At 37.6% G+C, this 17,227-nt stretch overlaps 1 protein-coding gene across 5 annotated transcripts in view; it reads left to right on the forward strand.

Moving 5' to 3' along the window:
- The window catches only part of cita (citron rho-interacting serine/threonine kinase a), a 139,165-nt gene that overhangs the window by 26,561 nt on the left and 95,377 nt on the right, over positions 1-17,227 (forward strand). For all 5 annotated transcript variants that reach the window (XM_082171199.1, XM_082171200.1, XM_082171202.1 and 2 more), the window contains exons 7-10: positions 948-1,041; positions 2,806-2,994; positions 4,934-5,087; positions 14,079-14,262. In XM_082171199.1, coding sequence (XP_082027325.1) covers positions 948-1,041; positions 2,806-2,994; positions 4,934-5,087; positions 14,079-14,262 — 621 coding nt within the window. The remainder of the gene's footprint in view (positions 1-947; positions 1,042-2,805; positions 2,995-4,933; positions 5,088-14,078; positions 14,263-17,227) is intronic.

The raw sequence follows: 17,227 nt of genomic DNA on the forward strand, positions 1-17,227 counted from the left end.
GGCTCCAAAACTCTGGAATAGTCTTCCTGATACTGTTCGTTGCTCAGACTCGCTCTCCCAGTTTAAAACTAGATTAAAGTCGCATCTCTTCAGCCAGGCATTCATATAATCCTACAGTTCAAACTACAATCCGGCCTCTAGCTCATAAATGCCAGAGGAGAACTGGCCCCCGACTGAGCCTGGGTTCTCCCATGTTTTTTTTTCTCCATTAGGTCACCTGATGGAGTTTTAGGACACCATTAGGTCACTTGATGGAGTTTTTTTTTTGTTCCTTGCCACTGATGCCTTTGGCTTGCTCAGTTGGGGATATTTTGGGGATATTGAATTTAATTTTATCAATCAATAAATTCCACTAGAAACAAACCTTGTTGTATTATTTTAATTTAATACTGTGAAGCTGCTTTGATACAATCTGTATTGTGAAAAGCGCTATACAAATATACTTGACTTGACTTGACTTACACACACACACACACACACACATATATATATATATTTTTTTTTTTATACATGCATTGTACATATTTATGCTAGTTTGCAAATATTTTATGTATAATTTTGTATCTTATTTATACACATTTATTTATTTATATTTATATTTTTATTCATACACACATTGTACATATTTATGCTAATTTATTAATAATTTATTAATAATTTTGTATCTTACACACACACACACACATATATATATATATAATTTTTTTTATACATGCATTGTACATATTTATGCTTGTTTACAAATAATTTATGTATAATTTTGTATCTTATTTATACACATTTATTTATTTTTATTTTTATTCATACACACATTGTACATATTTATGCTAGTTTATTAATAATTTATGTATTATAAAAATATGCTCTATTTAATAATAAATCATCATAAACAATTAATAATTTTTTACATTACATTACATTTCTGCTTGTTCTCTTTCTTTTGTCAGGAATATTAAACCAGAGAACATCCTGATCGACCGCACGGGTCACATTAAACTGGCCGACTTCGGATCGGCAGCCAGACTGACGGCTAACAGAACGGTACGAGTGTGAAGACATTATTTTATATATATATATATATATATATATATATATATATATATATATATATATTCATGTGATGCTGAATAAATGGGTTTAAATTAGTGCTGTCAATCGATTAAAAATATCAACTAGATTAATCACAATGTAATAATTTCACAGTTAATCTCTAAATTCATGTAGAAACAACACAAATACAGTATATTATAAATACTTGTTTAATGGAATCTTTTTATGAATGAAGGTCAGTATCTCTGATACTAATACAGCCACTGATGTCTCGATGGAAATAATTTTTTCCCAGAATTTTAAACATTAATTTTAGCCATTCAACATTACAGTGTCATTGAAAGCTATACGATTTTTTTTACATTTATTAGGCTTAAAAAAATATAACAACTTTTCATTAAAGTGAACTTAAAACGATCCTCACATAAACTCATAATTAATGTCATATTTACCTGTGCACTTCAAACAGTCTGCACCGCATAAATTATAAATTAAATATAGACTAATCCTTATTAAAGCTACAAAAGTTCTTTAGTCTTTTTAGTTCTTATTAATGTTCTCCGTTCCCTGTGTTCTGTGATTAACTTTCCTGACAGACAGCATTATTGGCTGCTGTCCCTTTAAGAGCGGCCGCTGCTGCATGACACATCTCACACACGCCTCATTCTCTCACTACTCTTACATTCATTTAAGACTTTAACTCTTTTAAGACTGCTCTTATGAGGATACTCGACAAAATGGCATAATTGTGTGTTATTTTTCGTTCAAGTGCGAAAGAGAAACTGTATTCTGTCGCAGTCTGTGCGCACGATACTGGTGCGCGTCTTTCTGTGTGTGTGTGTGTGTGTCAGGACATTCACAGACAGCGCATTCTCTTTTGTCTTGTCGCGCTTGAATGGTTTAAAAGCATTTGCATGAAGAAGAGCGTGATCATATAATGTAACGCTGACCAAAGAATGAGACAAAAAACGGATGCTGCGTTAATTGCGTTAACGCGTTAAACTGGACAAATATTAATCACATCCATTAACGCGTTACACCGTGTCCTAACCAGACGCGATAAGATTCCAACAACAAATAATTTGTCTGTCCACACTAGACGCGACGCGACTGCGAGATGCGTCGAAATCAATCAAAACCCACAGCCAATCAGAACAGTGTGTGGGCGGAGTCAGCCAATCAGAACAGTGTGTGGGCGGAGTCTCACAGCACCAGAGAGTAATCTCGACGGCACTCGCAAGAACATGGATAAGTCGCTACATAATCAAATTCACTAATATTACTCCATTTAAACATTATTAAAACACATAGGCTACTGAGTTACTAAAACAATCTTTGTCAAAGAATACACTTGTTTGTTCACAGTTTGAACGTTCTTGTTTCCATCTTGCTACAAAGCTGGAGCACTAAATGATATTCAGAGTCACATGACATGCTTTTAACATTAAATGAAGCACATAAACAGCACCTGAGATGATCATCGCCACACTTTGTGTTTGTTGTTCCAGCGCGACGTCACAGAAAAATAGAAACCGTTTCTAAAATAGAATCGTCACGTGTCGCCGTCGCGGCTGGTTAGGACAGCCTGGGACAAACACTCTGATTAACATGGAAAAGAGGGATTTTATCGCGCGGCGGGTGTAGTTAGCACACGGTGTTAGCATTGACAGCCCTAGTTTAAATATATTGTCAGTGCACCATGTTTCACTTCAAGATCCAGAGGTTAATTCATTGGTGTGTGGCTATTTGGAATAGGTGACGTGCTCCAAACTCCCGGTGGGAACTCCAGACTTCACGGCCCCTGAGATCCTGTCGGGACTCAGCTTCGGCCCCGAGAGCGACTGGTGGTCCCTGGGAGTCATCGCTTACGAGATGATCTACATGAAATCACCCTTCGCTGACGGCACATCCACTAAAACCATCAACAACATCATCAACTTTCAGGTGAATCCAGCAGTGTGAATTACTTTTTATTATTAATAATCCTGGAGCTCAAACAGTAGAGCGATGGCGCTTGCAACGCCAAGGTCATGGGTTCGATTCCCAGGGAAAGCAAGAACTGATAAGAATGTAAATGTGTACCTTGAAATGCAATGCAAGTCGCTTTGGATAAAAGCATCTGCCAAATGCATAAATGTCAATTATTGTATATATTACTCAAGCGGCGACTTTCTTGTCTCTCTCTTGAAACTAAAACTTAAACTGCAGTTCATCGACTGGCCACTAGAGACCGGCTGCAGAAGAGACTCAATCCCATAGACCTCCATGTTAAAATGCCCAACTTTACAGCAGAAAAAAACATGTTTACAGTCTGGTGCAAAAAGTGGTTTTGGTCTATATAACTAATTTTGCCCTTCATGAAAACTGCGCCAATGCTTCGCTCCGCTTTGGTCGACCCAGCAACAAAACGTCCTGAATATGCAGTGAACACAGCCAAAGTTACAGCACAGTAACTAACGTTAACTACCCGCTAATTAAAACCTGCAAACGTTAGCCCAGCGCATAACAACAATCGCTGATTGCTGAACAGGAACCGTGTCAGATGGAGTGTCGTACAAGTAGCCGACTGTAAGCTGGAGGATGGCCTTATGCAATATTTACACTGCTCTATTCCAGTAGATAAATGTATATGTCTTGGCAATGAAATGAAATTTTTTCTTTCAGTTAATATAGGCTATTTATCAGTCTTCTGGGTTAAAATGGAATTACAGGGTGTTGTTGCAATGTGATTTTGTTCAAAGCTTGTCTATATCAAGAATGTGTCCCAAAACCAAGGCCTGTAAAATATTTCTGTTCAAATCCCATGTCTTCATATTTTCATCCCTTGAAATTACTTCAGTTTTACAGCCTGAAAATCACATTATGTGGGAAGCAATATTTGGACATTAATATGATGAAAAGTATTATTCATAGGCATTATCTACTTAGACAGTGATACATTTTGAAAAATAAAACTTGTGATTTGCTTAAATATCTGATCCCTCTGCTATTACGAAACACAATTGTAGCTGTTTATAGTATTATCTCTTTTAATGTGATAAAAACACTAAAATAATAATTTTGACTATGTATTGTTATGTAATTATGTAATAACCTCATAGAAAAAAAATTCCTTTCCCTTCGAAACATCACTTATCAGGCTTATGCTACTCTGAATAATATCTGAACTTTGTATTTTGAGCACTTCTTGCGTTGTTGTTGCTTTTGCCTCTTTATGATGACTCGCTGAATTTAGTCCTAATTTGTAAGTCGCTTTGGATAAAGGCGTCTGCTAAATGACTAAATGTAAATGTAATTTACGGTGGTATAAGGTGCTGGAAAAAGCTTTAAAATGGACCTTGAAAGTGCTTGAAAAGTGCTTGAATTTGACCTTGGAATGGAAAGGGGCGGGGCATTTCCCAAACACAATCGAAGTGCTCGACCAATCACAACACACTGCTCCAGCCGACCAATCGGAGCACAGTGTGCTTTTCAGAAGGAGGGGCTTCATAGAGACAGGAAGTAAACAGAGCGTTACTGACAGACTGGGAAGAGAGGAGCCACAACAATGGAGGATATGAGGAAAATAATCAACATTCAAGCAGGAAAACCTGTTCTAGTAGAGCCTGAAACAACATTATAACATTATATGGCCTTTTTAAATTATAAGTATATCTTTGTTTTAATTAAGAGTGAATACATAAATCAAGAGATGTGCTGAACGTTGTTGAAATGATTCAACTTCAGCTTTAAGCAGCTGTATAGAAGATAAGCGTCGTTATTCAGCTCATGATTTCAGTTAAACTTTCAACTAAGTTTATTTAAATCGATCGTCTTTAAAGCTACATAACCCAACTCTGCGCACAAAAATGTAATGTTTTCATGTGTGTTGTTTTGCTCACAGCGTTTTCTGAAGTTCCCAGAGGAGCCTAAAGCCAGCGCTCAGTTCGTGGACCTCCTCCAGAGTGTGTTATGTGGATCTCGGGAGCGTCTGGGATACGAAGGCCTGCGCTCGCATCCATTCTTCTCCTCCGTCGACTGGACCAACCTGAGACGCGGTGAGTGAAGCGCTCATCCGGTCTGAAGCACAAGGCCTTTGCCAATGTCATTTTTTCCATGTGTCTGTTAATTACGGGTTATTAATCCTTACACTGACTTGCTGCTATTTCTGTAGCCTTTAAAGTGATTACTTCTCTTGTGTAATTGCTGGATTTGCTATAGTGGGCCGGAATGTGTCTCGGTGCACAGATTGCTCTGCAGGTTTAAGTGAAACACAGAGGATCTGAATTAATTCATTAAGCCTGTGGCGTAAAGCTCTGAGTTTATTATGAATCTGCTTTAAGGCTTTAGGACTGTTAGCTCCGGGTGTGCAGAACACACATCATCTTAAATCACCGTATTAGTACTTTAATATCACAGTAAACACATTGCAGTATTGATACATTTCTTATTATCACTGTTGTGTCCGTTAATATTTTTGTGGAAATGCATACATTTTATTTTTCAGGATTCTTTGATGAATAGAAAGTTCAAAAGAACAACATTTTATTTAAAATAGATTCTTTTGTAACGTTATAAATGTCTTTATTGTCACTTTTGATTAATTTAATGCATCCTTGAGGAATACAAATATTATTAATTTTTAAAATCTTTCTTTTTACGATCTTTTGAATGATAGTTAATCACGGTTTCCACAAAAATATGAACTGTTTTCAACATTGATAATAATCATAAATGTTTCTTGAGCATTAAATCATCATATTAGAATGATTTCTGAAGGATCATGTGACACTGAAGACTGGAGTAATGATGCTGAAAATTCAGCTTTGATCACAGGATATAAATTACATTTGACTATATATTCACATAGAAAACAGAAGATTTACATTATGATAATATTAAACCATTTTTACTGTATTTTTAATCAAATAAACGCAGCCTTGGTGAGCAGAAGAGACTCTTATTTTTATTTTATTTTTGTTAAGAGACACTACCAACTTTTCATCGGTAGTGTATATCAGTAAATCAGTTCATATGATAGTATTTACTGCCATAAACTTTGATGATAAACCATGACAATGGGGAAAAAACATATATTTAATAATGTATTAATTACACACACACACACACAATCTTGGGCAGCGGGTGGATTTCTGTGGAATTAGTCAGATTATAGAGTGTGCAGGTGTTCCCACAGAGAGAAGCTCTTAGATCAGTCACAGCCAAACCATAATGAGATAACACACACACACACCAATTTCTTGCTCATCCTGCTGAGTTTCCTATAGGATTTTGTTCCCTCAGGATTGAACCCTTGAACTCTTGTCGTATGAACAACTTGACAGAAATCCGTCTGATTTAAATGGTTTGTGTAATGAGGAATCAAGGCTCTTTCTCACTAGTGCCTGACGATATAGCTGAAAATCTGAATATTTTTCCAAAGTTTGAATTTTTTTGCATTTGTGTTTGGTAATTATTATTAAATTTGTTTTGCTCGCCATGAAAAATACATGATTTGATTGTTTCGAAATTGTTCACTGCAAAATCATCTCTAGTTAAAAAACAAACATACACAGTAGTGATATGTGGATCGCGGTTATATCAGCGAACACTGTATGATCCGCGGGTCGGGTAGGACAAGTAAAAAATAAAAAAACATTACAATTAATTGCGGGTGAATGAGAGACAAATCATTAATGTGTTGATTTTAATAAAGACACTAAACTCTTAATTTCTTGGTAAAATGCAATGAACGTGCATTACTCTTTTACTTTCGTTTTTTTTTAAAACTACGTTCGTCTGTTCAGGGAAAAATAATCAAGGAAAACCTGTGGCTAAAGCACCCCCTAGTGGTCATCATATAAAACACAAAGGAAAAAAACTACATGAGATATTGCTTAATAACTTAAAGGCTTTAACTAAAATTATACACAAGGGTGGCGGGTGGATGATTTGTTTTTAACAGTGGAGTCATTAGAACATCCATGCATCTCTAATAGACAGTGACCACTTACTGCTTTTTACTAAAGATCACAAGGGACTTTAAAAAAATCTTATACTTAATGTTACAACAATGAAAAGTTACAGCATCTAAAACATATTTTATCTCATACAAAAATTATTCAAAATGGTAAAATACGTAAGTTACAGCATCAACATATTTGATCTTATACAAAAATGATTGAAAATGGTAAACAATGTAAGTTACAGCATCTAAATATACTTTATCTCATACAAAAATTATAAAAATTGTAAAAACTTGAATTACGGCATTTAAAATATACTTTATCTCATACAAAAATGATAAAAAATGGTAAACATCGTAAGTTACGGCATCTAAATATACTTTATCTCATACAAAAATTATAAAAACGTAAACAACGTAAGTTATGACATCTAAAACACTATCTTATACAAAAATTATAAAAATGGTAAAAACTTGAATTACGGCATTTAAAATATACTTTATCTCATTCAAAAATGATAAAAATGGTAAACATCGTAAGTTACGGCATCTAAATATACTTTATCTCATACAAAAAGGATTAAAAATGGTAAACAACGTAAGTTACGGCATCTAAATATACTTTATCTCATACAGAAATGATAAAAACGGTAAACAACGTAAGTTACGGCATCTAAATATACTTGATCTCATACAGAAATGATAAAAACGGTAAACAACGTAAGTTACGGCATCTAAATATACTTGATCTCATACAAAAAGGATTAAAAACGGTAAACATCGTAAGTTACGGCATCTAAATATACTTGATCTCATACAGAAATGATAAAAACGGTAAACAACGTAAGTTACGGCATCTAAATATACTTGATCTCATACAGAAATGATAAAAACGGTAAACAACGTAAGTTACGGCATCTAAATATACTTTATCTCATACAAAAAGGATTAAAAACGGTAAACATCGTAAGTTACAGCATCTATACTTTATCTCATACAAAAATGATAAAAATCGTAAGTTACGGCATCTAAATATACTTTATCTCTTACAAAAATGATAAAAATGGTAAACAACGTAAGTTACGGCATCTAAATATACTTTATCTCATCCAAAACTGATAAAAATGGTAAAAATCGTAAGTTACGGCATCTAAATATACTTTATCTCATACAAAAAGGATTAAAAATGGTAAACAACGTAAGTTACGGCATCTAAATATACTTTATCTCTTACAAAAATGATAAAAACGGTAAACATCGTAAGTTACAGCATCTATACTTTATCTCATACAAAAATGATAAAAATCGTAAAAATCGTAAGTTACGGCATCTAAATATACTTTATCTCATACAAAAATGATAAAAATGGTAAACAGCGTAAGTTACGGCATCTAAATATACTTTATCTCATACAAAAAGGATTAAAAACGGTAAACATCGTAAGTTACAGCATCTATACTTTATCTCATACAAAAATGGTAAACAACGTAAGTTACGGCATCTAAATATACTTTATCTCTTACAAAAATGATAAAAATGGTAAACATCATAAGTTACGGCATCTAAATATACTTTATCTCATACAAAAAGGATTAAAAACGGTAAACATCGTAAGTTACAGCATCTATACTTTATCTCATACAAAAATGGTAAACATCGTAAGTTACGGCATCTAAATATACTTTATCTCTTACAAAAATGATAAAAATGGTAAACATCATAAGTTACGGCATCTAAATATACTTTATCTCTTACAAAAATTATAAAAACGGTAAACATCGTAAGTTACGGCATCTAAATATACTTTATCTCATACAAAAATGATAAAAATGGTAAACAACGTAAGTTACGGCATCTAAATATACTTTATCTCTTACAAAAATTATAAAAACGGTAAACATCGTAAGTTACAGCATCTAAATATACTTTATCTCTTACAAAAATGATAAAAATGGTAAACATCGTAAGTTACGGCATGTAAATATACTTTATCTCTTACAAAAATTATAAAAATGGTAAACAACGTAAGTTACGGCATCTAAATATACTTTATCTCTTACAAAAATTATAAAAACGGTAAACATCGTAAGTTACGGCATGTAAATATACTTTATCTCATACAAAAATGATAAAAATGGTAAACAACGTAAGTTACGGCATCTAAATATTAGAGGTGGGAATCTTTAGTCACCTCACGATCCGATCCGATTCCGATTCTGGAGGTCACGATCCGATTCCAGATCGATTCTTTATCTACTTTTCCCCCCTTATTAATTCATTAGTTTACATAAGTAATTAAGTACTTTTTTAAAAATAATTACAAATTAAAAAAAAGAATTAAAACAGTTGTATTTTAAGAATTTTAAACTTATATAACTTCAAAACATACAAGCAAGTAGCAAATAATAAAGAGGAGCATAGAAACATGACAAACAACAAACAAAGAGTGCTTTCAGTATTTAAGATTATCTGAACATTTTCCATTCAAGAACTGTGAGTGATTTTTCTTCATCGTACTTTTGTATTTTACTATGACATAGACTGCGGGAGATCTATTAAGCTGCATTCACGCTCGGATCTCTTTTGAAATATAAGAAGTAATGTGGTTTGTCCTGTCCGTTTAATCCCTTAAGACATAACTGGCTGTGTTTACGTTCATTTTGCACAAGTATATTAAACCACTTACATGGAGTCGCACAGCCGCTTGCGCGAGCAGTCTCGTACACAAACAAAGCGCGCGTCAGCATTTAAAATTGAAAGCAGCCTTCTGTTAGTGAGATTCATATTTTAAATATATAAGTCCACTGCATTCCAAACCACATAAATGATGACTTCGTAGAACATTTGTAAGGAAAATACAGACGGGCGAGACAGCACACTTTAAGTGTAACATCAAAACAAGCGCGTCTCTCACAGCGCATCCTGTGCAACGAAGCCTGTGAATGTCCTTGTAATTCGCTTCGACCTTTCCGAACTTTATGAAAGATTATTTTACGGAAGGTTCGAGTTGTGTACGTGTGTGAGGAATTGTTAGCAAGCAGAAGACGGGTGTTCCTAAAGCAAACTCAGCGTCATCGCACATCTGGTAAAAAACTAAGCTCAGAATCGATCCAGAATCGTTGGAGAGAGAATCGCGATGCATCGATGGATCGATTTTTTCTCCCACCACTACTAAATATACTTTATCTCATACAAAAAGGATTAAAAACAGTAAACATCGTAAGTTACGGCATGTAAATATACTTTATCTCATACAAAAAGGATAAAAAATGGTAAACAACGTAAGTAACGGCATCTAAATATACTTTATCTCATACAAAAATGATAAAAACGGTAAACATCGTAAGTAACGGCATCTAAATATACTTTATCTCTTACAAAAATTATAAAAATGGTAAACATCGTAAGTTACGGCATCTAAATATACTTTATCTCTTACAAAAAGGATTAAAAACAGTAAACATCGTAAGTTACGGCATGTAAATATACTTTATCTCATACAAAAATGATAAAAACGGTAAACATCGTAAGTTACGGCATCTAAATATACTTTATCTCATACAAAAAGGATTAAAAACAGTAAACATCGTAAGTTACGGCATGTAAATATACTTTATCTCTTACAAAAATTATAAAAATGGTAAACATCGTAAGTTACAGCATCTAAATATACTTTATCTCATACAAAAATGATAAAAACGGTAAACATCGTAAGTTACAGCATCTAAAACATACTTTATCTCTTACAAAAATTATAAAAATGGTAAACATCGTAAGTTACGGCATCTAAAACGTACTTTATCTCTTACAAAAATGATAAAAATGGTAAACATCGTAAGTTACGGCATCTAAATATACTTTATCTCTTACAAAAATTATAAAAATGGTAAACATCGTAAGTTACGGCATCTAAATATACTTTATCTCATACAAAAATTATTAAACTTTTTATTTTATTTTTTATTTTACATTTTTTAATTTTTGGGGGGATAAAATTCATATTGTGTGGCCGCTTCACCCTAGAAAATGTTACTAATAAATCAGTAGTTATTTCTATATTTCTGATATGACCGTGATCGATTGAGTGAGAGAGTGAGAGAGTGGTGTTTCTGTCAGATTCTTCTTGTTGTTGTTTTTTAAATGAATGAATCAATTGTGTAAATGTATAAACAAAAACCCCCAGCGGCAGATACAGTGTGTGTCAATACAGCTGTTTGTGTAGATGCAGCGCTGTGTGTGTGCTTGCGTGCGTGCGCGTGTGTGTGTGTGTGTGAGAGAGAGATGGGTAGTTTTAGGGGTCGGGTTAGTGTTTGTTTGTGTGTGTGTGTGTGTGTGATGGGTTGGTTTAGGGGTCGGGTTAGTGTTTGTTTGTGTTTGTGTGTGTGTGTGATGGATAGATTTAGGGGTCGGGTTAGTGTTTGTTTGTGTGTGTGAGATGGGTAGGTTTAGGGATCGGGTTATTGTTTGTGTGTGTGTGTGTGATGGATAGATTTAGGGGTCGGGTTAGTGTTTGTTTGTGTGTGTGTGAGATGGGTTGGTTTAGGGGTCGGGTTATTGTTTGTGTGTGTGTGAGATGGATAGATTTAGGGGTCGGGTTAGTGTTTGTTTGTGTGTGTGAGATGGGTAGGTTTAGGGGTCGGGTTATTGTTTGTTTGTTTGTTTGTTTGTTTGTTTGTGTGTGTGTGTGTGTGTGTGTGTGTGTGAGATGGGTAGGTTTAGGGGTTGGGTTAGTGTTTGTTTGTGTGTGAGATTGGGTATGTTTAGGGGTTGGGTTAGTGTGTTTGTGTGTGAGATGGGTAGGTTTAGGGGTCGGGTTAGTGTTTGTGTGTGTGAGATGGGTAGGTTTATGGGTTAGGTTAGTGTGTTTGTGTGTGAGATGGGTAGGTTTAGGGGTTGGGTTAGTGTTTGTTTGTGTGTGAGATGGGTATGTTTAGGGGTTGGGTTAGTGTGTGTGTGTGAGATGGGTAGGTTTAGGAATTGGGTTAGTGTGTGTGTGTGAGATGGGTAGGTTTAGGGGTTGGGTTAGTGTTTGTGTGTGAGATGGGTATGTTTAGGGGTCGGGTTAGTGTGTGTGTGAGATGGGTAGGTTTAGGGGTTGGGTTAGTGTGTTTGTGTGTGAGATGGGTATGGGTTGGGTTAGTGTTTGTTTGTGTGTGAGATGGGTATGTTTAGGGGTCGGGTTAGTGTGTGTGTGAGATGGGTAGGTTTAGGGGTTGGGTTAGTGTGTTTGTGTGTGAGATGGGTATGTTTAGGGGTTGGGTTAGTGTTTGTTTGTGTGTGAGATGGGTATGTTTAGGGGTCGGGTTAGTGTGTGTGTGAGATGGGTAGGTTTAGGGCTTGGGTTAGTGTTTGTTTGTGTGTGAGATGGGTATGTTTAGGGGTTTGGTTAGTGTGTTTGTGTGTGAGATGGGTAGGTTTAGGGGTTGGGTTAGTGTGTTTGTGTGTGAGATGGGTATGTTTAGGGGTTGGGTTAGTGTGTTTGTGTGTGAGATGGGTAGGTTTAGGGGTCGGGTTAGTGTGTGTGTGTGTGAGATGGGTAGGTTTAGGGGTCGGGTTAGTGTGTGTGTGTGAGATCGGTAGGTTTAGGGGTCGGGTTAGTGTGTGTGTGTGTGTGTGTGTGTGTGTGTGTGTGTGTGTGTGTGTGTGTGTGTGATGGGTAGGTTTAGGGGTCGGGTTAGTGTGTGTGTGTGTGTGAGATGGGTAGGTTTAGTGGTCGGGTTAGTGTGTGTGTGTGTGTGTGTGTGAGATCGGTAGGTTTAGGGGTCGGGTTAGTGTGTGTGTGTGTGTGTGTGTGTGTGTGTGTGTGTGTGTGTGTGAGATCGGTAGGTTTAGGGGTCGGGTTAGTGTGGGTGTGAGATGGGTAGGTTTAAGAGTTGGGTTAGTGTTTGTGTGAGATGGGTAGGTTTAGGGGTCGGGTTAGTGTTTGTTTGTGTGTGTGTGTGAGATGGGTAGGTTTAGGGGTCGGGTTAGTGTGGGTGTGAGATGGGTAGGTTTAAGAGTTGGGTTAGTGTTTGTGTGAGATGGGTAGGTTTAGGGGTCGGGTTAGTGTTTGTTTGTGTGTGTGTGTGAGATGGGTAGGTTTAGGGGTCGGGTTAGTGTGTGTGTGAGATGGGTAGGTTTAAGAGTTGGGTTAGTGTGTGTGTGTGAGATGGGTAGGTTTAGGGGTCGGGTTAGTGTTTGTTTGTGTGTGTGTGAGATGGGTTGGTTTAGGAGTCGGGTTAGTGTGTGTGTGAGATGGGTTGGTTTAGGGGTCGGGTTAGTGTTTGTTTGTGTGTGTGTGTGTGAGATGGGTAGGTTTAGGGGTCGGGTTAGTGTTTGTTTGTGTGTGTGTGAGATGGGTTGGTTTAGGGGTCGGGTTAGTGTGTGTGTGAGATGGGTAGGTTTAAGAGTTGGGTTAGTGTGTGTGTGAGATGGGTAGGTTTAGGGGTTGGGTTAGTGTTTTTGTGTGTGTGTGTGTGTGTGTGTGTGTGATGGGTAGGTTTAGGGGTTGGGTTAGTGTGTGTGTGAGATGGGTAGGTTTAAGAGTTGGGTTAGTGTGTGTGTGTGATGGGTAGGTTTAGGGGTTGGGTTAGTGTTTGTGTGTGTGTGTGATGGGTAGGTTTAGGGGTTGGGTTAGTGTTTGTGTGTGTGTGTGATGGGTAGGTTTAGGGGTTGGGTTAGTGTTTGTGTGTGTGTGTGCGTGTGTGATGGGTAGGTTTAGGGGTCGGGTTAGTGTGTGTGTGTGATGGGTAGGGTTAGTGTAAGGGGACAGAATATACAGTTTGTACAGTATAAAAACCATTACGCCTATGGAATGTCCTCACAAGCATAGCAAAACAAACGTGTGTGTGTGCGTGTGCGTGTGCGTGCGGATCTCGCGTCGGGTTTTGGCTGTGACTCACTCTGATTAGCCAAGACTGCTGCAGTGAGAGAGAGAGCGGGCGAGCGAGTTATTGCGCTACAGTCTCATCACTGAGACCCCCCCTCTCTCTCTCTCTCTCTCTCTCTCTCTCTCTCTCTCTCCCTCTCTCTCTCTCTCTCTCTCTCCTCCAGTCTGTTTTTCTCACCGACCCTCTCACATGTTTTCTCCTCTCGTCTCCTCTAGCGCTCCCTCCGTTTGTTCCGTCTCTGCGCTCTGATGATGACACCTCTAATTTCGAGGAGCCGGACCGGCCCGTGGTCCACGCCGCCTCGACCCTCGATCGCCCTCGCTCAGGCTTCCACGGACAAGACCTGCCCTTTGTAGGCTGGTGCTTTAGTCGGGCTCTGAGCGCACTGGCCAAGTCTGAGTGAGTGTATACACACACACACACACACACACACACGCTGATTTGACTAGTCTAGTCACAGGTGGTCCATTGGTGCGGAGACGGTCACATCACCACGGCGACTGTCACCAGGCAACATTGTGGCTGAATGCGAGGTATTGCTTCTCTCGCGCGCTCATGTGTCATTAAGATGAATGAGAGAGAGTGTGTGTGTGTGTGTGTGTGTGCGCGCGGATGTTTTTGTAACGGAGACTCACGGATCTGGGAATATCTCTCGGATGTGTTGCCATGTGCATATGCAGGTATAAAGCAGTGATTCTCGCGCGCGCTCATGTGTCTTTAAGATGAATGAGAGTGAGTGAGTGTGTGTGTGTGTGTGTGTGTGTGTGTGTGTGTAGGGATGTTTTTGTAACGGAGACTCACGGATCAGGGAAGGGATCACAGATGTGCATGCAGGGGAACGGGAAACCCTCGTCCGGAGTGTGTGTGTGTGTGTGTGTGTGATCGTGCAGCACAATGAAATCCCCATCAGCACGTAAACACTGTGTAACGTGAGCGGATCTGTGAGCGGATCTGTGTTTGCCGAGATGTGGGCTGTTGTCTTGGTCTGCGTTCGCATCTTATCTTCTGGCTCGGTGTTTATTGAACGGTGTATTTCAGCTATGAATCAGAAGAAAAGCATGAGAACTAATTAAAAAATATATGTATATTTTTTTTTTTACAATTATTTCCTCCAAATTTCTCATTACAGTAATTTTTTTCTTAAATAAATTTTTCAGAGATTTTTTTTAAAAATTTTTTTTATGTTATTACAATAATTCAAAAAGTCTCCTTACTGTAAAAATCTGTAAAAAAAAATACAAAAAAATAAATCATTTCCCCCCTAATTTTCATTATTGTAAATTTTTTATTTTTTATTTTATTTTAGTGAGATTTTATTTTTTTATTTTTTATTTCCTCCCATTTGTCATTAGCATAATGTGAAAAAGTCTTATTACTGTAATATTTATTTCCTTTTTTTTAATTCCCCCCAAATTCTCACTATTGTAACGTTTTTTATTTATTTAAATGGTTTAATTTTAATTTTCCCTTCGCCATTACCATAATGCCCCCAAAAAAACCTCTTTATTGTAATGGTAAAGTATTTAAATATCATTGCCTGTTTTTAATTAGTTGAATTTAATAATACATGCTTTACAAAATAACTGTATTGCAGTAATGAGAATTTCTCAAGAGAGCATCTGGATCCATTGCAGTGGTGTGTGTGTGTGTGAGAGCGACATCCTGCCCAATGATTCCCTGCATCTATGAATGCATTCAAGCGTGAGTTTATTGTTATGCGCCGCTCAGTTCCTGTGTGCTGTAAGACCATAATGTGGATCAGCTGAAGGTCTCGGTCGGGAATCTGGTCCCAGATGAGCCGTAAATAACGTGTTTTTTCCCAGGAGCTGAAGGGAAAGCACAGGGAAAATCAGTCAGGTGAAGCTTTATAACGTTAGTCAAAGAAAACGAACCCATAACCCAGAATGCATTATTATGGTAGCCATGGTGAGTTTCCTTTCATACGCATATTCTCTCTCTAATCCTGAAATGCGTATTTGTCCAGCTGTATGTCATGTTGCTGTCGTCTTGATAAAGCGCTTCCAGCATCATGAAATCTGCCGAACGCAACACACACAGCCCCAGCAGAGGAGCGTGGGAATGTTAATGCAGAAGCGCAGCTGCTGATTGGTGCACCGGAGATGTGTTGCGATATGAGAACGCTGGATCCATCTTGAGGCAAACAAACATCTGTAATAATGAGTGATGTATCTTGTGAGGACCGTAAACTGCACTTCACTGATGCACACTTCTGAAATGCATGCATTGAGACTGCAGTAGGTGTGTTGTTTATTGGACTTGATGTGTCGTCATTCATGCAACAGACATCTGTTTTATAAACATAAGCACAGACATGCTTTCTTTTCTAGTGCGTTTATCAGGCAGTGCGATAGAAAAACATGCGTTTATCAGGCAGTGCGATAGAAAAGCATGCGTTTATCAGGCAGTGCGATAAAAAAGCATGCGTTTATCAGGCATGCGATAGAAAAACATGCGTTTATCAGGCATGCGTTTATCAGGCAGTGCGATAGAAAAACATGCGTTTATCAGGCATGCGATAGAAAAACATGCGTTTATCAGGCATGCGTTTATCAGGCAGTGCGATAGAAAAACATGCGTTTATCAGGCATGCGATAGAAAAACATGCGTTTATCAGGCATGCGTTTATCAGGCAGTGCGATAGAAAAACATGCGTTTATCAGGCATGCGATAGAAAAACATGCGTTTATCGTTTATCAGGCATGCGATAGAAAAGCATGCGTTTATCAGGCAGTGCGATAGAAAAGCATGCGTTTATCAGGCAGTGCGACAAAAACATCAGGCATGCGATAGAAAAACATGCGTTTATCAGGCAGTGCGATAGAAGAACATGCGTTTATCAGGCAGTGCGACAGAAAAACATGCGTTTATCAGGCATGCGATAGAAGAACATGCGTTTATCAGGCAGTGCGACAGAAAAACATGCGATTATCAGGCATGCGATAGAAAAACATGCGTTTATCAGGCAGTCCGATAGAAAAACATGCGTTTATCAGGCATGCGATAGAAGAACATGCGTTTATCAGGCAGTGCGATAGAACAACATGCGTTTATCAGGCATGCGATAGAACAACATGCGTTTATCAGGCATGCGATAGAAGAACATGCGTTTATCAGGCAGTGCGATAGAACAACATGCGTTTATCAGGCAGTGCGATAGAACAACATGCGTTTATCAGGCATGCGATAGAAGAACATGCGTTTATCAGGCATGCGATAGAACAACATGCGTTTATCAGGCATGCGATAGATAAACATGCGTTTATCAGGCATGCGATAGAAAAGCATGCGTTTATCAGGCATGCGATAGAAAAGCATGCGTTTATCAGGCATGCGATAGAACAAC

This window comes from Leuciscus leuciscus, assembly GCF_965113295.1.
Source record: "Leuciscus leuciscus genome assembly, chromosome: 5".
Lineage (NCBI taxonomy): Eukaryota > Metazoa > Chordata > Actinopteri > Cypriniformes > Leuciscidae > Leuciscus > Leuciscus leuciscus.